This window comes from Mauremys mutica, chromosome 11 (genome assembly GCF_020497125.1).
Source record: "Mauremys mutica isolate MM-2020 ecotype Southern chromosome 11, ASM2049712v1, whole genome shotgun sequence".
NCBI classification, from domain to species: Eukaryota; Metazoa; Chordata; order Testudines; family Geoemydidae; genus Mauremys; species Mauremys mutica.
In genome coordinates, this window is record NC_059082.1 from 2,235,777 (window position 1) to 2,258,870 (window position 23,094).

At 40.9% G+C, this 23,094-nt stretch overlaps 1 protein-coding gene across 1 annotated transcript in view; it reads right to left on the reverse strand.

Moving 5' to 3' along the window:
- Window positions 1–2,824: 2,824 nt before the first annotated feature.
- SPG11 (SPG11 vesicle trafficking associated, spatacsin) overlaps window positions 2,825–23,094 on the reverse strand; it is a 58,230-nt gene continuing 37,960 nt past the window's right edge. The window contains exons 25-40 of the mRNA XM_044980447.1: window positions 22,690–22,962; window positions 22,221–22,421; window positions 21,777–21,884; window positions 19,289–19,451; window positions 18,614–18,828; window positions 17,437–18,184; window positions 16,020–16,162; window positions 14,197–14,395; window positions 13,397–13,534; window positions 10,101–10,234; window positions 9,281–9,388; window positions 8,471–8,639; window positions 7,484–7,572; window positions 6,697–6,852; window positions 4,694–4,845; window positions 2,825–3,218 (exon numbers count right to left, since the gene is read on the reverse strand). Of these exons, the coding sequence (XP_044836382.1) occupies window positions 3,038–3,218; window positions 4,694–4,845; window positions 6,697–6,852; window positions 7,484–7,572; window positions 8,471–8,639; window positions 9,281–9,388; window positions 10,101–10,234; window positions 13,397–13,534; window positions 14,197–14,395; window positions 16,020–16,162; window positions 17,437–18,184; window positions 18,614–18,828; window positions 19,289–19,451; window positions 21,777–21,884; window positions 22,221–22,421; window positions 22,690–22,962 (3,177 nt within the window). The 3' untranslated portion in view covers window positions 2,825–3,037. The remainder of the gene's footprint in view (window positions 3,219–4,693; window positions 4,846–6,696; window positions 6,853–7,483; window positions 7,573–8,470; window positions 8,640–9,280; window positions 9,389–10,100; window positions 10,235–13,396; window positions 13,535–14,196; window positions 14,396–16,019; window positions 16,163–17,436; window positions 18,185–18,613; window positions 18,829–19,288; window positions 19,452–21,776; window positions 21,885–22,220; window positions 22,422–22,689; window positions 22,963–23,094) is intronic.

A 23,094-nucleotide genomic window follows, 5' to 3' on the forward strand; every position in this document is an offset into this window, starting at 1 on the left:
TCTCCTGTATTTCTATATGCTGTGAACGTCATTAGCATCTAAGTCTAGGCTTATGTGATCAGTCTTTATTTTGCTGACTTTCCCCCAGTGTTACAAGTCATGGAGTCTCTACCTGTAGATGCTCCACCACCACCTCCAGGCACAGTTGTCAGGTATGTATCTGCCTTTTGAGTGTCACTAGAATTTACTGTTCTCAAATTATACCAATTAAGATGGGTCATAATGCTACCTTTTTATTGCTCAACCATAATGGTCTTGCTCTTGGTCTTTTTGGCAGCCAATTTCTAATGTATGGGGTGGTGGTTTTCTTTACCTTGTGACTATACAGTATCACTTTAAAGATGTTGCCCTGATCTGACAGGACCTTCTTTAAAACATGTTTTGGCTAACAGGCAGAACAAATCCTCACTATGTTGCTTTTTCTTTGAACAAATATTTTACCTGGAAGAGACTGGCTGGCAGCTTCCTCATTCTACCCGTGGTACTCCCTAGCCCCAATACTGCTTTCAGTTGCTCAAAAAAAAAAAGTTGTTCAATGTACATGTGAACTGAAATGCAGCTGCCTGTGGGGAAGAATGGTGCTTTAGGAAGCAATGTTCAAGTTATTTTGTGGCCTTTATCATTAAAATAAACTTGAAAATGTGAACCAAGTGCAGACTAACAGCCCAAAATGAAGTGCAGTCACTCACCTAAGTGGGATGTTTCTTAAAGATTAAATTTAGTTGTCACCTGTGAAGATCACACTAGCAGAAAGAGCCAGCTGTGCTTATTCCAAACAAAACTGCACCATGTCAAACAAGCCTCAATTCTGTAAACAGCTGTAGATGTACATACTTAAGTATGGGACTAGTCCCCCTGACTTCAGTGATGTTTGGTTCTATATTAAATTCAGTTTTTATAACCTATGTATTAAACCTCCATTTTTTAATTTAAGAATGGAATGGAAGCAGCTGTGAAACTCAGTTCCAGCTTGCTGTAAAGTACACAGCACCTTCAAGATAATCTTATTATCCAATTAGATGCAAGAGCCTCTAATCATTATATTATGGACTGGGAAAAGAATCTTCAGCTGATTATTAACTACCAAGAAATATGAAACTCCAATAGTCAGTATATCTGATAGGACAGTCAAATGAGCAAGTTACCAGAATCTTAATACAAAAATGCATTTTCCTAGCACCTAAGACAAAATTGTCTGAAGCTTGCAGTATGTGGGTGAATGGGAACACTGCTGAAGGTGACTACACTACTCAATGTTCTTGGCAGCTTAAGGAAAAGCTGTTTGCTACAGTTGGACAATTTTTCTTGTTTCTGAAAAGTGTGTAAACATAGTTTGATGGGAACACAAAACTTCTAACCAAGACACCCAACTCCAGAAATCAGCCTTTGCTTTTAAAATACACGGGTATGGCCAAAGGTAAATAGCATTTGAGTCATACTGAACATTTAACTTAACCCTACCTGAAGCCCGTCTGAAAAAGTAAGGCAGTTCTGTGCTCAAAGTACTTCTGTGAGATTGAGCAGCTTTCTGACGAAGACGTTCTTAGCCAGTGGTGAGGAAGCAAAGCCTGAAACTCCAGCCCTTCATTTCAACTGAGTTGCTGCACTAGCTCCATTGTGACAGAGCAGCGCAATTGGGGGCTGAATATTGAGGCAAAACAGCCTGCTGCAATAGGGATACTTGGTCCCTTCCACTCTCCTACACACCAGTGTCACAAGGATCAGAGATGAAGCTTTTCCTGATGGAAGGATCATTCTTAAACAGCCTGATGAAAGACACCCAAGCCCAATTATTATATTTGCTATTCCTACCACAGTGATAGGCCACCAGCTGGGAATGCCACTGACAGAATCTGTCACAACACTTCAGGGAATGATTTCTGGACAATAAATCTCTAGATATTTTACTTCCCAGCTAGCTTTGGAACTATTCAGAAAACTGGAAACAGATTTCCCCATTTTCCAAACACTTCTGGATAAGTTTGCCTTAAACAGTTACCTAGTACACATACCCCCACCCAAAGCAGGCAGTGGTGATTTACTTTTGCATGTAAGACACACAGATTAGGAACTAGTATTTAAGCAATAGTTTTCAAAATGCACACAGCTGTACAGAGGTTTATTCCCAGCCAGTCAGTACTTATGCTAGAGGCTTTAAAGATTTTATAATACAAATATAGAAGCAAACACAACAGATTGTATAGGTGAATGTTAGACAATTTGGTACTCTGTGTGCACCACACATTCACTTTCATGTAGCAAATTCTCCTTTGTTTCACTGGTAAAAGACGAGTGTACTCTAAAAGCACATACCAACATCTTAACCCTGATTGTGAATACTGAGGTAGTCCATTCTTGTCATTGACTATTATGGTATTCCTATAAATCTTACAGTGGGCAGATAAAAATAATCTCTTTGTATAAAGCACTCGGAGTGTCCTAGGCAAACTGGTTCCGCTGAAGATTTTGGAAAAATAGGCAAGAGACTTTTTAATATGAATGTTTCAAGTATTCTACCAGCACTAGTGGTCCTGTAAGGTCTGCAGAACATCTATTAGCCTATTTTAAGCAGATAAACGTTTGATCTGATGTTCGGTTGAAGTTACTGTAAGTACAACACACATCAATGCTGAGGATCTTACTGCTGCAAAATCAGTCAGTTTTTTGTTTTTAAGGAGGCTTGAATGTAATTCCTCCTGAAGCCAGTAATCCATGCCCCTAAATTAGCCAAAGACATTTTAGACTAAGGTCTGGCTGAAATCCCAGCTAGCCAGAGCACCATCTTCTAGGCCCACCAAGCAGGCTTTTACAAAACTCTGATTTAAATATTAAGAATTGTTTATTGTCCAAAACAACTTTGGGTTAATAGTCAGGGACGTTCAAAACAGTGCTGGGATTTTATGGTAAATTTCACATACTGAAACCAATATTTTTTTAAGGCACCTTGCAGCATATACTGAGTTAAACAAGTGACCAGGAGCTGGATTAAAGTAAGATTTTTCTGTTTTTCTTAAATCACAGTACAAGCCATAGGAATCTAATTTGCCAGCATATCCTTTAGACAACAGCCAGTCTGCGCATCCTTCAAAAGCATATTTACCACATCATAGAACTTGTTATCATAAGCCAGTTTGTAGTACATGTAGATGTCTTCACAGTAGGTCAGTAATGTCTTCAGATTTTTCTGAGCCGTCTCAGTAGGCTGGCGCTGTTTGACCCTGAGACAGAATTTCGTGTTATATTAAAAGGGGAGAAAGGGCAAGCTCACAAATAAGATTGACAAAGCTGAAGAACATCACATGAGATGGGAAGAAGTTCTGATATCTAAAGAAAAACGCAGGCTGTGGAGTGAGGGGCAGAGAACTTGTGGAGATGGGGAACACAGTTCTTGGAAAGGATGTGTGTTTTGCTTCTCCGTACTCTTCTGCAAAGATTATTTTAAAGCTAGACATTTGTTAAAGAAAAAAATCTGACTAGGTTTTAAAGAGTTCCGAGCTCTGCGGGACATTCTCTCCACCACACTAAATGGCTGAGAGTACACCAGGTGCTGTCAAATGCGAAGTGCCTCCCAATGTAGTAAATAGCACCATGGACCCTGCCACCAGGAGCAGTGAATCTAATTCTGTATATGATGCACCAAAGGGCCAACAGAACAAGGCTTAGGGAACCCAAGAGAGGTGGCAGCAATAACGTAGGGTAGTTACTCAGCCAAGGGGCTTTTACAGCATTGTCTGTGACAGAGCTGGCAATAGAATCCAAGTGTCCAGACTGCCTGTGCTAGCCACACAATCCTCCTTGTCCTCCACAGCAATTAGAGTGATTGACATGCACACAGCAATTCTCACACCACCTCTGGATAGGTACAATTTTACAGATAGGAGCTATAGATTGGGCTGGAGTCTGCCAACCTGTACATGAGGTCAACGAGAAGGTACAAGGATCAAGATCTGAGCTGGGTATGTGAGAGATGATTGAAACATTTAATTTGATGGCGTTACAGTAACTTCTGACTATGCAACAGAAGAATTAGCTGCTAATTTCTTACATGTTTGCGAGATCAATTAAAGTAAGAACAACAGTGTAACTAGTTTCATTCAGGAAATAATTTTTTACCTCAACAAAAACTCTAGTTTTGTACGTATAAAAACAAGTGATCTACGTTATGAATTGACTTTAAGCACTGATGAATTAATAAATTAAACCTGTTTTCACACTGGCCTGCAAATAGCACAATTTTTGAAACAGTGTCTCTACTATCTTGAGAGAAGGTCATGTGAGAGAACAACAAAACTCAACTACAACTAGTACTCAGGGGATCTCCATGCCACTCACTTTGGGATCACCATTTTACCCTTCAACTTTCCCAGATCTCCTTCCACCATGACACTTGGCAAGGAGGGCAGAGCAAAGAGTTACCACAGAGCCCAACCTAGCACTGCTGCTCTTAGGCAGGCAGGTTACTTTACCGTGCTCCAGAGGGCCAGCCACATGGTCTCCACAACACAACATGCTCAAGACTGGGGATAAGGGGCAAGAATCCCTCCGGAGCTTTGCTCTCCCCAAGCAGGGCACTGTACCGACCCCGAGCCAGACGACTTGTACTCCGTAAGCAAATACAAATCAAACCCCTCGCTTTGAAGTCACCTGCCAGAAAGCCAAAGGCATAGCCAGGCAGGGTTGCAGAAATACTTACTTCTTCGCAATCTCCTCAAACACGTTAGATTTGAGTAACCTTTGTTGCTTAAATTCTTCCAGGTAGTTGAAGTCACCCTTTATAATCACTTGTTGATACAGAACTTCAGCCCAGTCTGGAACAAAGTCATAAGCCTCAGCCATGATAGCAGCCTAGAAGGAGAACATGCCAGAATTACTGACTAGGATGGGCCACAAGCTGGTTTAACTGATGAAGCTTTCCAGCCATGTGGTTTTGCCTGCTTTTGTTTGCACTTCGGCAGTACTCAAGCATTTCAGGTGCAGACTGCCATGGCCTCTCTGGCTCAGCTCTTACACTCTTGTCTCAAGGCCATTCTTTTAAGGAGGAATGGAAGGGTCAGTGTGAAACTATAGATAAACAGAGGAGTGTGGAGTAGGTATGATGGAGAGGGAAGAAGAAACTTGAGAATAGGGGGGAAATTCAAGGCTAGAAGATTCTGTTCTTACTGAAGTTAAAGGGAATTTGGAGCAGTTTGGGGCCCTGAGAGGTGACAAAGGAGAAGGCAGGAATTTGTAATAGACCCAGAAGATTGACATATAAACACATTCAAACATTAACATAAGAACGGCCAGACTGGGTCAGACCAAAGGTCCATCTAGCCCAGTATCCTGTCTTCCGACAGTGGCCAGTGCCAGATGCCCCAGAGGGAATGAACAGAACAGGTAACCATCAAGTGATTCATCCCGTCACCCATTCCCAGCTTCTGGCAAACAGAGGCTAAGGGGACACTGCTGCCAATCCTGGCTAATAGCCATTGATGGATCTATCCTCCATGAACTTATCTAGTTCTTTTTTGAACCCTGTTATAGACTTGGCTTTCACAACATCTTCTGGCAAGGAGTTCCATATGTTGGCTGTGTGTTGTGTTAAAAAATACTTCCTTTTGTTTGCTTTAAACCTGTTGCCTATTAATTTCATTTGGTGACCCCTAGTTCTTGTGTTATAAGAATTAGTAAATAACACTTCCTTATTCACTTTCTCCACACCAGTCATGATTTTATAGACCTCTATCATATCCACCCTTAGTCGTCTCTTTTCCAAGCTGAAAAGTTCTAGTTTTATTAATCTCGCCTCATACAGCAGCTGTTCCATACCTCTAATCATTTTTGTTGCCCTTTTCTGAACCTTCTCCAGTTCCAATATATCTTTTTTGAGATGGGGCGACCACATCTGCATGCAGTATTCAAGATGTGGGCGTACCATGAATTTATATAGAGGCAATATGATATTTTCTGCCTTATTATCTATCCCTTTCTTAATGATTCCAAACATTCTGTTCGCTTTTTTACTGCCGCTGCACGAGTGGATGTTTTCAGAGAACTATCCACAGTGACTCCAAGATCTCTTTCTTGAGTGCTAACAGCCAGTTTAGACCTCATCATTTAGTATGTATAGGTGGGATTATGTTTTCCAATGTGCATTACTTTGCATTTATCAACACTGAATTTCATCTGCCATTTTGTTGCCCAGTCACCCAGTTCTGAGAGATCCTTTTGTAGCTAACATATAAACATGGTGTGGCAGGTCCCCTAACATTTCTTTAAGAACATAGCAAGAGGGGGAAAGGAAGGACAGGACACACAACTGGGGAACATATTTTGTCTGGAGAATTCATCTCCTTTAACTTTGAAAGCCAAAGAGGCCAGAATATTCTCACTTCAGCTTGCTGTTGGAGGGAGGGTCCATCTCTGGTGTTGAAGGGCTATTTGATCTCTTTAAAAAGTCTTTCTTTCTGTCTGAGGACCTTCTTGCCTTGAGTGAATTACAGAACTGAGAAGGAAAATGCCTTTTCCCATTGGCTTCTCACACTGCTGGGGCTGCAGGTGCTGTCACCTGCCTGTAACATGGCCACTGCCACCAGCTGTCTTTATTCTCAAACATATTTTCTATTCTAAACCTGGGGAGCAGCATTTCACCTTGTGAGCCTTTATAATGCTGTGGTGAGTGAAATGGAGGCAGCATCCCTTACTCAGTCACCGTACCTGGTAGAATCTGGGCAAGGACATGATGCAATCCATCAGGTTCTGTCTGTTCAGGTTAATCAACATCGTGCTCTGATTGGTGTTCAGAAAATGAAGCTGGAGAGTTATCAGCTTTGTCAACCGGTTGCAGCGCAAGGACTGGCGGACACAGGAATCCTAATGAAAGAGTCGAAACAGAAAAGCAAAACCAAGCTCTGGAGTAGCGTTTCTATAGGGAATCTGTGGTACATGTTCCCAAGCACAGCTCTGGAGGCTTCAGACCTATGTTGGTATTTTGTCTTGTAAATCACTGCAGTTTCTTTGATTAATCACTTTCAATGCACGTATATATGAAGCCCCACTCAGCAACTCACTCTTATTGTAATATGTGGAGGCCAGTCTTTGATCACACCTTTAATACTCTTCTACTTTCCCTCACCCCAAGTTAAAAGTGTTAGCTCAGCACCAAAGCCAACTGATTCTCTCCTTCCCATGAGATGAAAGCTGCTAAATATAATCCCAGATACTTAAAAGCTGAGCAGGGAGCAATAAATTACTCTGGTCACGTGGATAACCAGGCTCAGGTATTAGGCTCTGTCAGAGGGATCTCTTTTCCCCTCGCACTGCAGTGGGGCACATCACCGGCGGCTGCTTCACAAGCACCTTTTCCTCTCCAACCAGGATGGGTCTCTGAGCATCACTCCCAGGGAAGCTCTGCCTGCTATTCAGCCTTAATCCATCTCTCAGCCTTACTTGGCCAATGCTGATAATTAATACTTTTCAAAGTTCAAATTCCATCTCAACTTACCTTAGAATAACTTTCGGCTGCATCAATAAAGAGCGTCAGAGCTTTCATCAACAGTTTCTTTAAGTTGGGCACATCTCTGAGAGACTCTTCTGAAATGGAAAAAGAATGTTAAAGCAAGCACCCCTGGCTTTTACAGCTGCAGCAGCAGACAATATGCAACAAACACTTTTGTAACTCATATTTGAAAATTTCTGTCTACCGACATTTCAGAAGGCAGCAACATGCCAAAATATCTTAGAAAGCATCTCATGCCCTAACTCTGCACAAAGCGTAAGAAATGTGCTCTGCTGTGTATAGAACAAAATTCCAAGCAATTACAAGAATCTAATCAGGAGTTTTAAAGGTGATTTGAAAACAAATACAAAATATCCATTTGCTTTTGTCATGTGTGTAGACTGCCCTCAACAAACCAGGTTAAAGAAAGCATTCAGCAGAACTCAAGTGTTTTAGATCCCTTTATATCACTGGGTCTTGTTCCACAGTGACACTCCTACATGCTCCATTCACTATGACATCAGAGCTACATGCAACCACTGGAAGCTCAGGCTGGCTAAAGTATCTATTATTATACCCACAAAGGTAGAAAATACTTTGAAAACTGCATAATGTCCTAAGACACTGGGACACGCCTGGTTAGTGGTGCTAATGGGGTGTTCCACCGGCACAAAACCCAGGAACGCCACAACTTTCTGGAAGGGAAGAGCAACCAAATAATACCTCTGAGCCTGGCTAATTGGGCCACTCAGTGCATCCTGCTGATGGACATGGATTTTTCCATTTTTACGTGCACATCAGCAGGAAAGGCAACTGAAACGGTGCTTACCAGCCATATCTCACTTAAACAACAATGCATCTAACAGAAAAAATGCCTTTAATTTACAAAATATTTTAAATTAAGCCATTTTTTGATGATGCACAGCGATGCAATACGCTTATACGAGAAGCTATATTCAAACACACTTACGTGGTTCCATAATTCCTACTCACCCCATGGTTGAGATTCAATGAGTTTAAGCTGTATACAAGCAGCTGCCTCATGATTCTCTCCAATTTCTCGACACATGCTAAAGCACAGGGCTATCATATTGTGCTTTTCACTGTCCCCTGGCCGACAGCGCTTTATGTAATCTAGCAGAGCTGTCTTCAGAGTTCCACTCTGGTTAGGAGAAAGGGCATCAGAACAGGCATTCAGAGATTTGCGCTTTATTAGAGAACTTGCAAGGAAAATCAAATCCACGCCACCTTAAGTTGCCCCTCAAACATTTCAACGCATAATGGGACTATGATTAAAGTATCACTGAGAATAGCAGACTCCTAATTATATACTTAACAGAATTGCTAACATCTGGCAGCCTCCACATTTTTGTACGTTTAATTGAAAGTCAGCACTCTGTAACAGAGTATCTGTCATGTAAAACACAAAAAGAGTCCAACCCAGCACAAAATATATAGTGTCCTCCGAATTTCTATTACTGGAGTTGTGAGAAATAGCTGTTTTCCTTCCCTCCTACACGGATTTTTACTGTGTCCAGGACATCATGAGACAATCTACGCTGTTAAAGTAACCATATGAGTCTCTTTATAACTACATGCAAGAAAGAAGAAAACACGGTAAAGTATTTCATTTAAATTTGTGATTTGTATTCATCAACCATCTAAAGACATTCACTTTGTAAGGTGAGATTTCAATCCCAATACTCATAAATTATTAAACTCCCCAGATAATGTACTGACAGCGAAGGTATCTGTTTTTTCACTCACTCTCACACACACATTAGTGGGGTTTTTTGCACCTACCGGGTCTAACTTTTTTCTCATGAGCACTTCAAAGTAATGTTTCTCATGCAGCAGATCGAATATGTACGTCATTTCATTATATCTTCCAATACCAGTAAGGAGTCGGACCTTTAGAGAGAATGGCATAAAGATCAGTGGATGATGGAAAATCTTATCTCACAAAGAGGCAGCCATGTATATTAGGGTTAGTTTGTTCCCCTTTTTTAAAAATTGAAAATTTTCTTTTTTGTTTTGTTTTGTTTTAAAAGGCAAATGATCAACAGCCCAAATAACCAGACCCCAAAAGTAAAGCTTTCCATCAAGTGCAATCCATGCAGTGAGCTTTCCAGTCCCCTACAGTAATTCCAACTTGGAATGACATCTCATGTCACTAAGTAGGCACGTCTCAAGTCTGCTGGGGCCTTTACTAAGCAGCAATAGAAGATGCAGGTTAGCTTGGTAATCTGGATCATTGCATTTCACAAAAAACAGTGTCTGAGAAACCTTGAACGTCCAAACCCAAGACATTGCATGCTCCCCACCCCTTCATTCTGCCACAGCCTCATCAATTTTTCTAACCAACTACTATGGTGATCCTTTCGTGATGTGGAAACCTGGCCAGGAGCAGCTATGATCATCAGGCCACAAAACACACATCACAAAGGTAACCACCTTTGGTATCTGTAGATGTAGGCTGGGCAAAGACCAGTGACCTAGAGGTGAAAGCTTTGTGTTCCAATTCCATGAGCCATCTAGTCCACATGCTCATTTGGTTTGCTACCACTTGCATGGAGAGCTGTGTACAGAGCGTGGTTAGTACAATATGGTGATGGATACATACCACAAGGCCGTACTCCTCACTGGGTGCCAAGTGTTCCTCCGTGAGAAGTCGAGCAGTTTGCAGGACTCGAATAATTCCTTCCATGTGACATGTCAGACTAAAGCAATTATGGGCCAAAATCAGCAGCTCTGTAGCTAGAGAATGAGAAAATGTGGGTGGTTCAGTTAACAAGCTGAGCAAGTTAGTCATTGCATCTCTGTTGAAATCGGTGCTAACTTGGCAGATGATTTATCATTTTAAGTTACAAGCACTAGACGTGAATTGGAGGCATCTAGCCCTTGACAGCTTCTGTAACGGCACACATTCAGTGTGGTTTTCCAGTTGGTGCTAGAATCTGATCCTTTGGATTATTCTCTGCAGTGTGAATATAATCCTTACAAGGAAAGGAGACCGCTTAACTACTGCACAACCTATACACCAGCCATCATCATGCCAGGTCAGTTCTCCATTTAAAAAGGTAAGTGTGATGGGGTCTACCCCACACAGGGGATGAAAGGGTTAATGTGGGCCTGAGAGGCCAATTAACACCACATGGTTACACCTGGAGGGTGGCTAAGGCCCAATGAAAGATGAGTCCCAGCAGGGGAAGCCGAATAGTTTCTATAAAGACAGGAAACTCAGAGTAGGAGGTGGCTACAGTGAGAGAAGGAAATAACTGCAGTCCCTCTCTGAGCAGTACAGAATGGACCCTGAAGAGAGACACAGAAACCACCAGCGTGAAGCATGTTTGGGTGATGAGCTCTGACAAAAGGGCAGGACCTGGGCCTACAGAGAAAAAACCCAGGGAGGCATTCAGCTGAAGAGGAGCTTCAGGAGGGCGTTTACACCCTCGGACAGACCCTGATGGAAGAGGGCACCAGGGTGAAGGAGACTCCTGGAGTGGGCCTGAGAGGAGGCCAACTGATAGGCAGACAGCCTTGGGATAGACAGGAACCAAGGCTCCAGAGCACAGACAAGGCCCCCAGGAGGTAACTCTTGAGCGTCAGCATGCTGCAGAAGAATGGAGAGTCGGGGGAGGGACCCAGGATGGATTGAAAACGTAAGCGCAAGGGAGGGGGAAGAAGTTGCTTCCATTGTAGTTTGTGTTTTGCTTTTGAGTTTGGTAAGAAGTCTCCAGAGGAGCCCTGGGGCCACTACTCTGCGTGGAACAGAAGAGGAGCCCTAGGGGAACGGTACGGAAGACATTCTATCAATGACTTGTCAAGTGGGACATTGACACTGCAGAAGAGGAGACTTCTGGAGGGCCAAGTCAGGAGAAGAGAGACCACAGAAGGACCAGAGTGGCAGGGGGCGGTAGATGAAGAAAGAGCTGCTACATCATGCCCAGCCACGAGAGGACACTGGAGCAATAAGTCCATTTTTCCACACTAAGGTCCAAAGTTTTGCGTCTTGGTTTGAAAAGACCATTCGTATATTTGATATCCAGGTGGGATTTGATATGGAACAAGTTCACTCATCCACAATTGAAAATGGATTAAATGTATCAGTTTGCAGATAAACCATTTTACAAGAGCACAGATGAAAGATTCACATGTGGCTGATTAACGGGCAGGGTCTGGAAGCAGAATGCTTGGTGTTTTACATTATTAAACGTTGCGGGGCGGGGGAAGGGAGGAGATAAGATTTTCTGCATGTATCCAGGCTTGTGTGACAGTGCCCTTCACTGTCGCATCTGAAACTAGCCAGCAGGGAAACGGGTTAACCATGGACTCGGAGCAGGGATATAAACAGGTGGCAGGGGAAGAGGATGCTCTCCCCAGGGAAGAGAAGAGGTAAGAAGGCTCCCAGGCACCGACAGAAAGAAAATGGGAAGCTATTTTGCTCATCCATGATCATTACACTGGAATTACTCTGTCGCCCCCAAGGTATGCAAAAATGTGTTCAAAAAGTTAAAAGATCCAGACAGTTTTCTTATAAATGAAATAGCATAAATGACTAGCATATTATGCAGTTCTTTTTCCTATAAAGAATAAGTTTTAATATACCATAACACCACCCAGAACAATGGGATCCTGCTCCATGACAGCTCCTAGGCACAACCACAATACAAATAAACACACACGCTACATTGTCACTCATTATAAAATGTTAGCTACTACACAACATAAATGACAAATACATGCAAGGTGCATCATAATTTACAAAAACCTTAACCACCATGTAATCAACACATTTCAGAACATCAGACTAATCACTGGTTCCCATTCCATTCATAAAAATGTTGTTCTACTCCAATACCCAGAAATTACAATGGGAAAAGCTAGAGAACTCTGGCATAATTGAATATTCCCTGGGACTTCCCCTTTTAAAGTTTAATAATCAGTATATGAAAACAGCATTTGTCCTACATCATATCTCCATAACAGAACAAAATAAGGGAGGAAAGTTAAGGTTGGGTGACAGTGCAAGTCCAGTGGGATAAAAGCGACTAATGAAAGATTATATTGAAGTGGAAAACTGTCTGGATCTTTTAATTCTTCATTCTCAAAACTTGGCTTTCTGTTTTAAAAAATCTAAGAAAAAAAGTGGGGGGTTTTGGGGGCGGGGGTGTAATTAGCTGGATTCTATTGTAACACACTTTCAACCCTTAACTTTTACCAAGATTTTGTTTCTGAATAAAGCTCTTTTCAGGCTGTAGATTATCCCAACGTACTAGAGATGATCTGAATGAAGACTCTCCAGTTGCACCTGTGTTAATGTGGGTAATCTTTGGGACAGAGAACTCTCACTAAAACCCTGTTCTTACCCTTTTTCTCAGAGCGACATGTTCAGTATTTATGAAGGACCTTACTTAGCCACTGCTGGCTGGCTGCCAAAAGTATCCTGGTTCCATTTTGTAAGCGTAATTACACCATGTCCATGAATGGACAGCTATACAACGGGAGTGAAGTTTTGGCCAAAGACGACCTATAAATATTTAACAAGGAAATATGTAAAATACCACGCTGTTAAATCACCTTCCTAAGAATTTGGCCAGAAGACTTTTCTAAATCCATCCACAAAACTTTAAACAACAACTTATTGACCTGAGATTTCCAAGCTATCAATACAAGAACTCCTCTTCAGTCTTCGAGAGAATAGGGAATTCCTGTATGGATGCCCCAGGTACTTATGCTTTGATCTATTTCTTGTGAATACATTTTGAAATTTCTCTTTAATGGTTTTTAGAAAAAAAAATCAGTAATGAATATTCCCCTCACAAGTGCTCCAAACACTTCATGATGTAATACAGAGCCCAAAATAGTCAGTGTTGTTATAATGCTAGTTACATATAGTATTATTTACTATTTACTTACTGCAAGATAGTTCCCCACGAGGTACAGATGAAATTTTATCCAATAACTTCATGCCAACCAGTGTATGATCCTTGCACAATTTGGCCAACTCTAGGAATGCTTGAGTCTCATTAGCTGGGTTCACAATCTGCTTTTGCCCTGTGCATACAATGAGAGACACAGACAGTTATGTCACAAACAGTAATTGTTCTTGGAGGAAAGGTTAGCCTACGTTTATGGAAAACAGAGCGTATCCAAGGCTATATTGTTTGTTACAGCTAAGACCGGTTGTTTCTTATCCAAAAATACATTGACTTTGTCACAGCTGAAAAAAGCCTCACCATTTATAGAAAACAATTCAAACCAATTCACATTATTTGAGCAAAATATCATTTATTTTGCCATGAAAAAAAATACACAAATCTTTAAAATACCAGGCCACTCTCCCGTTCTTGCCTTTGTAAGAAATTAATGGAGGAGTCTCGTTCACAAGTTGGATGGTGGAGTTACTAAGGCCATGACTTGTTATTTTAAAACAAAAACAGATAGCACATTTTTTGCTATTAAAAGTCTTGTTTGTAAGAACCTTCATTAAAGCAACAAAACACTGGATACAACAAGGTAAACAGCTAACAACACTTAATACATGAATAGAGCTTTACAGTTTCAAAGTATTGCATAAACACTGAATACTATAGTTAGCACATATACACTGTCAGCAAGTGTTTTTCCAACACACACACACTTTACAAACCAAAAGTTTTTAAAAAGGACATCGGATGCATGCAGAGGTGAAACACACAATAAACCACCATCATCACCTTTCCTTTCAGAAGATACCAGTAACTCCTGCATGATTTCTTCAGCCACAAGTTCTGCCACAGTTTCAGACCGGAGACCCTGTGTTGTGATGAACACATGGGCTTTCTTGCATCGGTCAGGCTGCTGGGATGAAAGGATTGCTCGAAGCACCTTTTCAGAATCATGGGCTGATATTTCACCGTAGGAGCAATTCAGTTCCTAAAAAGCGTACAGCATATTTTAAAAATGCTACATAGAGAAAAATGCACATGACAGAGTAGGTATTCACCAACAAAGCTCTATCATATTGAAAACAAACAAGATTATTCAAAATTGTGTGTAAAAAAGCAGATCTAGGTCTAACCCAGGGTGGCCAACCTGTGGCTCCGGAGCCACATGCGGCTCTTCAGAAGTTAATATGCGTCTCCTTGTACAGGCACCGACTCCGAGGCTGGAGCGACAGGCGCCAACTTTCCAGTGTGCCAGGGGATGCTCACTGCTCAACCCTTGGCTCTGCCACAGGCCCTGCCCCCACTCCACCCCTTCCCGCCCCCTCCCCATAGCCTGCAGTGCCCTCGCTCCTCCTCCACAGAGCCTCCTGCACGCCACAAAACAGTTGATTGGGAGGTGCTGATCGGTGGGGCTGCCAGTGGGCGGGAGACACTGGGAGCGGGAGGGTGGGAGCTGATGGGGGGCTGCTGACATATTACTGGGGCTCTTTGGCAATGTACATTGGCAAATTCTGGCTCCTTCTCAGGCTCAGGTTGGCCACCGCTGGTCTAACCCATCTTTGTACAAATCAATATTGCATTGATTTGTGTATGTTAACTACTAAGGGTTTGATGCAAGAAAGCATTTTAATGCATGTTTAACTTTTTGCTTTAAGTTAAATGTGTGCTGAACAGCTGTCCTGTTTCTTAATTGGGGACTATATCAAAACAGATAAAAAATGCTTTCACACGCTAGAATTTTCTTGTTTTACTAAAGATCATTCCACAGTATTCACTTATCAGATTTACCTTCTCACCGCCAAATAATCCCAAAGCCTCAATGCAAAAGCTGCAAATTCCAGCTTAAAAAGAATCCTACATGTAAAGACAGCTAGCCCCGCAGGAACAAGAAGTAGACACTGATGTGTCCAGGATACTAGACTAGATACGCTGCTGGTTTGATTCAGCAGCGCAAATGCAACGTTCCAAAACTAAGGGGCAAATCTTGGGGACGGGACAAAGAACGTCTGGAGCAGAATCCTCTGCCCAACCTGGGCAGTTGGGCTACAGCCACACAGGAAGGCCATGAAGAAGAGGAGCAGCAGTGGATGTAGCCCACTACTTTTGCCACACCTGGGGTTAGCGCAGTGGATCTGCAGAGCCCACCTGCAAACATCCCTGTAGCAGACAGCTGCCACAGAACGGAGGGTTTGCAGAATACCTCTGTGCTGTATCTCTGCTGCAGCCCTCCACTCAGATTTGAAATTGATGTTAGGCCTTCGGAAGGCAACATATAATTTTTAGACTTAAAGTACCAAAATGACTAAAACATTATAAAATAGGCCAATTAAAGAGACATAGGTAGGAATTTGGCTTAGTGAAGTAAGTTGACAGATCAGAAGGGTTTTGTTCATTTCAATACTTGATCGTATCGAGGATTTGTCCGAGTAGTGGGCCATGTTACCATTTGATAAATATCCCCCTTATTTTTCGTTTCAGCGCTCAAAAATGTTCAGGAATGAGCACCCAGTAAATTATTTTGTGACCTCACAATAGCTTTAGTCTCCATAACTCTGTGGGTTGGCTTGAGACAAGCGACATGATAGTTCTGGTAAATGTTGCCAGACACATACCTTGGAAAGTTCATACAAACAGAGGACTTGTCTGCAGTAGTTCCTCCCATGAACACACTCATCGATTAGAGTCCTCAGACTGGTAATAACCAGATCATCTGGAGATGGAGCCAGGACATGTGACCAATTTTCTACGCTTGAGGCTGGAAGCAAAGTGAATACTGAAAATGTGCATCTCAAAGGAAAAAGCACACTGGTCGGGCTTGTAAAAACAAAGGCTCACACCTAGAATAAAACTCCAGGAATCAGTGCAAACATTATGTGCTATAGTTTTTCAATCTTTAAAAATTGAACTCACAGTATTTGTGAAGAATGGGAGAGTTACCCTAATCAGGGCTGGCTTTAGGAAGTGTGGGGCCCAATTTGAATACCCGGCGGCGATCCAGGTCTTTGATGGCACTTCAGCGATAGGTCCTTCACTCGCTCCAGGTCTTCCGTGGCACTGAAGGACCTGCTGCCGAAATGTCGCCGAAGACCCGGACCGCCGCCGGGTGAGTAAACAATTAAAAAGTTAGGCGCTCTTCTTTAGGGCGCGGGGCCCTCTTAGGCGTGGGGCCTGATTTGGGGGAATTGGCCTAAAGCCGGCCCTAACCCTAACGATGTTTTAGGAGATGAGCATCATTAAAAACCCACCACACAACACAGTATTATCAAATACAACATCAGTTGTGAAATTCTTAAAACCATCTGAATACAAGTATATAAAGCAGCCCAGACAGTGTTCAGCTATCTTTCTGCAGCCTCAAAATGGGATTAATACATTTAGTTCTAGCAAGAAACATTCTGGTTCTTGCTGATAGAGTTATTTTTACTAAGATTGCGTGCACACACACACACACATACAGATAACATAAGATGTTATCACTATTTTTTGCACTATTAATAGAAAACAATGTTCCCTTATAACATGCAAATATTGGGAAAAAATGTACTAATAAAAAATGTATTATTAAAAAAATCTTCCCCACTCTGCAGCACTATAAACTACATTCAAGCTAATCTAAAATTTGTACTCCAAAAGCAGGAATGTAGATTAGCATTCTGCTGTTTTGTAGCACTTTGGCTAAAGAAAACTGCAAATCTATTAAGAATGGATATTCAAGGGATGACATGAGATTGTTTATAGAATAATCTTGCCTGAAGTATATATGTTCAGTATGGGATGTTGTTAGAAATCCCCCAGAATTTCTGGGGAAATTAATTTTGTTACACAAGGAGGAATCTATAGAAATCTGACAACTTGTCAAATGTCTGCAGCTGACTTAGAGGTTTTGAAGGTCAGGCTTAACAAAGCCCTGTCTGGGATGATTTAGTTGGGAATTGGTCCTGCTTTGAGCAGGGGGTTGGACTAGATGACCGCCTGAGGTCTCTTCCAACCCTGAGATTCTATGATTCTATGACTGCTAGGATTACTTACTGCTTTGTAATCTTCTGGGCTGAGGTGTGTCTCTCTCATCTGCTGTATCTCCCACTAGAAGAATAGCGCGAACGTCTGGGTGTAAATTGTTTAGATCAGCTTCCCCAGAGGCCAGTGCTCTGCAGTGCAATACCAATGAAACATCTCTGCTATAAAAGTGAAAATACCGGCAAACACGGCTGGCTTCATGTATGCTTCCTTCATCTAGAAGACGACCAATCAGAAAGCTAAGCGATTCTACCTCAGCTTTATCCAGCATGTTTTCAGACATATCTTGGAATGCAAGACCATCAAGTTGTAAATATTTTGATGTATTCAGAGCAGTTAGGTTTGAAAAGGAAAACTCCTTAGCTAAGTTATCAAAGGAAAGTTCACCACTCACTGAAACCTGGTGAGAAAATCTTGACTTGACCAATCCATCATCTCTATTTAAGGTTTGTTGTGCAATGCAACAAAGCCAGATCTGTTTCTCTATTTCTTCTAATTTGTCCAGTGCCACAGAGTCACTCTGTGCCAGCCAATGGCCAGCCAAGGTAAGCAGCAGATGTTTCTCCATAATGTTATTTACCTTCTCATCAGCTGAAGATTCAGACACTATGTTTGCCTGAGCTAAGAAAAAGTCAGATGCTGCTTTGTTGGAGATGGAATTTTTCATAAAACTATTATGACATTTTTTCCAGAAGTCAATTCTAGTTTGTTTTTGATGCCACTGTCCAATGTGCTTTAAAAGATGTAAATCTTGAAGTACCTGCAAAATTCATAAAAGCCGTAAAGGACTTATCCTACTGAAACAATTCTCATTTCCTGAATAAATATGCACCAACATTAGAACACTAGAATAATGAATTACAGTCCCAGTCTGTAAAGTACTAGGCACATCTGTTTTGCTGGATAAATACAAATAATAGAATGATGCAGCAAATAATAAAATGTCACTATTTTGTTCAGCACAGCATTCTGAAAGTTCAGATGACTAGCAGATAAACTGAATAATATTTCAAATTAAGGGAATTTACACATGCCATTTCTAGGTCCTTCTGGATGGCATCCTCATGTTGGTGAAAAGTAACACTTTTGATACTATCAGATGTATGAGAGCTTAACAACCAGAAAAGAAACTTGACCATGTAAACATTTTACTTTAAGCAAAAAACAACATTAGATAACTATACTATACCTCTTGGATAACCACACTGTCCACAGGCAGTTCAGCTAATTCAGCAACCTTCCTCGCCAGTGAGAACAATCCTCTCTCTTGCAGCTGCTCTAGAATTGATCTGCATTCATTCTGAAAATGGTCTGTGTCATAACTGGTCAGGATAGAGCGATTAATAGATATAGATGAATCCTTCAAAATCTGACTGAGTGCACATAGTTTCTTCACATCTGGGCCTGTTTCAAAAGAGACAGTACAAATATTAAGGCAACTATTCTTTAATTGAAGAAGTCACTGATACACATTTTCAACAACATGTAAGCCTGTGGGGAATGGAGTATATGTATATGTTTAACATAGTGAAGTTTTCATATGATCACAATGCATTTTCAGTTTAAAACTGGAACATTTCTGTTCATTTTCCATACACTTCTCACTAGTTTCACACCGGCTGCCTTCAGAAATTCCTTCACATTATAGTACAATACTACCTGCAGATTTACAATAAAAGTTTATCATGTTTTCCTCTTTCCATAAAAATAAATAGTAACATAACCCAAGCTACAGTACAACATTAGTGCAGAACATGTAATTTTTAAAGTACACTTCTCACAGGGTTAGATTTTTTTAATCATTCTAATACATTTTGAAGTTGTTAAAGCAACTAGACCATCTAATACAAAAAACTGTTCTTACCATCAGGTAGAAGTTTATCTATATCTGCAAAGAGCTGTAAGAGTTTTCCTAATTCATACTGTGTTCTACATTGCTGCATCATCAATTCAAGAAGAAAGAATGCCTGTGACTCCAGCCATGGTACTGATATTACTGAAGGTGTTGGTTTATCTGCAATTTTAAGCTGTTTAAATAAAAAGGGTTTGTAAATTTCTTACAAGCATATTCTGCAGTGAATATAAATACAACTTGTTTCTAGTTAGATGAGGACACACTGAAAACTAGATAATACCAATTCTAATATACAAGATGTGGCTCTAAAAAAACGTGTTGCAACATCACCAATATCTTGATTTTAATCTGGAAATAGTTCAGTTTCTGTACTTATAGACAAGATTTCTGGCAATTTCCCCTGAAAATCTGTATCAACTGAGTAGATAAAATGTTGGAAAGATCATGGATAAGGTAGGAAAAAAACCTTCATTAGCCCTGATGTACCCCATTGCTTTATATACATACCCACTACATGGGGTCACAACATGATGCTCTGAGTAGGAAAAGGAAACGGACCTAGCCTTGACTTGAGTTACAAGAAGGAAAACAACCAACACTAAGGACATGAAATGTTAGTTTAGGAAACCAAGAAAACTGGAAGAATAAAGAGATATAGAGGGGAGAGCAGGAGTAGTTGTTGTATGTCTAGCTCTGACAATGTAAAGAAAACAAATATTCCCTCTATGAATTTGAGTCTCAACAACTTGTGAGCCAAATTCTGTCCTCAGGTAGTTGCTGATCTAGCAAAGGACTTGAGCATGTGCTCAACATTACTCATGCTTCAGTCCCACTGACACCAATTGCTGAATCAGGGCCTTAATGGGCTTGCTTAGGTGTAACTTGGCCCAACTGTTTTCAAAGAATAAGTCAATGTGGTCTTTGAGATTGCTGCACCAAGGTGATCTTGCAGCCCCTTTCGAAAACTTCCATTTTTCAGAAAGCAGCCAGTATATTGAAGAGCAACTGTTTAGCCCAAGAAGATTTTTTCTGAAAGTTACCACCTTATCAGCACCATCATTTTCACTTTATTACTAGAATTAATGCTATTTACTAAGGCCCGGAGAATGAGACACCATTACTCACCACGAACAGTACCTTACACCATAAGGAATCTGAGACCCTAAGAACCCTTCAGTGACTACTAGCAAGGGGGGTTACAAGAATATCCTGATGTGTACATTCATGTTCACCAAAGAATTTCAAGTGAGGTCTTAAATAAAAGCCAGAATCATGCTGGTCATTAATATCATTGTGAAAACAAGTATTGTGTAAGGAGTCATGTACGTATGCAAAAAAAGTACGTTCCTAAGTCCGTATGAAGGCAGACTTGACAAACAGCTTTTTGCCTGACAATGGATGTTTATTCACCAGTCCCTATCAGTCCGCATGTAAATTAAGCATGGTAAATTAACACAATAGGGAGTCATTTACATACAAAGTCAGTGGGGGATGGGAACCCAACAGGAAAGCAGCACACCAGAGAATAAACGGCGAGGGGGTGGGGGTCATCCTGACTCTGAAGTACAGACCATGAACTTTGGGAAATATTAGGAGGAAAGCCAGGAAGACATCTCTTTATCCTGCAGCGAGGAAGTAATCGGGCAGTGCAATTACATTAAGGAAAATAGGATCTCAACCAGGCTTGGTTGAAATGCTGTTAAAGATATTTTGGTTAAGATAAACTTATTTAGACTAACGGTTAGCCTGTTAAATTTAGCTTCCAGGAATCAGGCTATGATTTTGTTTTATATATGTTTCCGTTATCCTTACTCATTATCCCTAAAATCTTGATCTTTAATAATAAACTTATGATTGTTTTCACTATAAATTTGTCTCAGTGCTGTGGTATTTTACAAGGAGATAATCCTGAGTAGAATCATTCAAGCAGGTGTCTGCACTGTTCACCTGGGGACAGCAGACTTGGTATTACTGTGAGTGCACCTACTGTTAACCTGCAAGTCAAAGTAAGGATTGGCATAAATCAGACCAGGTTGCTTGGGTGATTAACAGGCTGGAGGTATCAGGGAGGTGACACCCACTGAAGCATAAGCAGATCTCCCTCTTACTGTAGGCAGGCGGGTAACAAGGTGACTCTCAGTCCTGGGCACCCTAAGGACCATCATATAATCCCACTGAAGTCAACGGGATTGCTCATGGAGTAAGATACTACTTCTTGTGAATTAGGGTATCACAATCTGGCCCTAAATAATTAAAATGTACTGATTTAGAAGTGCATGTAGTTTATTCAAGCAACTGGCTCCTTTTTACTCCAAAATTCAGGCTTTCCACCAAGTAGAAATGATGGAGGAGTTGTTGGACACCTATTACTCCAAAATCATCTCCTGAATTATGTTAAGAAGACTCCTATTTTTTTGTTTTAGCCTATGGCATCAGAAAACATCAAACTGTAATATGATGACATCTAAGCAAAGACATTTACAAAACATCTGCTTACATTTGCAAGACTTGTCTGAAAGTTGTGGAGTTTGGTTTTGGCTTCATTGTATTTTTTGTAGTCCATGCACAGTTCATACATCTCCAGCATATGTAATAAAGGGGAATCCTTTAAAGATAAACAAAAAGGTTACAAAACTCCACTGAAAGTATATTTGTCTAATAAATGGAAAGTTTGTATCAATCGGTCTAAGAACAATGGTTGTCTTGGTTTGTTGTTTACAAAAAGGTATATAAACCTGACAAATTATTTGCAAGTTTGTAACTGTTTATTTTCCAAGTCTAATATTTTCTCATAGGGCTGAGTAGCACAGTGGATTAGCTTGCAAATAACTTGAAAGACAGGGTGGAAAGCCTCCTCTATGTAAATAAGAGAATCTCTAGTACAGGAGATCTAAACACACAGAAAAAAATATAGGCTAAAAATACCTATGTAAGACATTACCTTAAGAAAGAGCTGGAAACCATTCATGAGAGTTTTACTTTTTTGTCTTCTTAAAAACATCTTCCAGATGGTAGAAAGGTCATGAAGATCCCATTTATGATTTTCTACTGAGCCTTGAATATGGTTTGTTGCTTCAGCAGCACTAACATTATCCACAGAGGTAATGATCCAAACACAGAGACAGTGAATAATGTTGGCATCCTGCCAAATGGACAAGAAAGTCAGAGACATTCTCTTATTGCTTAGTAATCTAGCTAGAGAGCTGTCAAACACCACATGAAATGTGTCATGACAGGTCATACTAATCAAATTATTTTGATAATTGAGGAATACTTGGTGTATACAACGTATATATTTCCCCTCTAACATAAGTATGTGAAATTATTTTCTGAATTGTCTCCAGATGTGTAGATTTTGCCTTGTATTGCATCACACCTCTAAAAGAGAAATACTTTTGAATAATTCTTACCTGAAAACAGGCTGCTAAGACACTCAAGAAAGGAGCATGGTGCCTCACTCCTTCAGCCAAAAGGTAGCACCCAGGGTTAGAACTTTCTTGACAGCACAACAGAATTTGAAAGAGATCACTTGTATGTTCGCTCTGCCTGTGTTCAGTCTTGAGTGAACTGGTGGTGTTGTTGTGATGATTCCCTGTATCACAGCGAGAGCGCTGCAAGTTCTCGAAGGCCAGCATCAAATGATCTTGCAAAATGGGAGTGAAATCTTGAAGAATGGAAATGACCTAGAAAAGATAATGAAAGGTATTTACATATAGAAAACTTTCAGAGAGCAAGGGGGGAGGAGGAAGAAGGGGGGGGTGGAGCTGTTGTGTACTTGAAATAAAAGTAAACACAGAAGGCATTTTATCAAACCG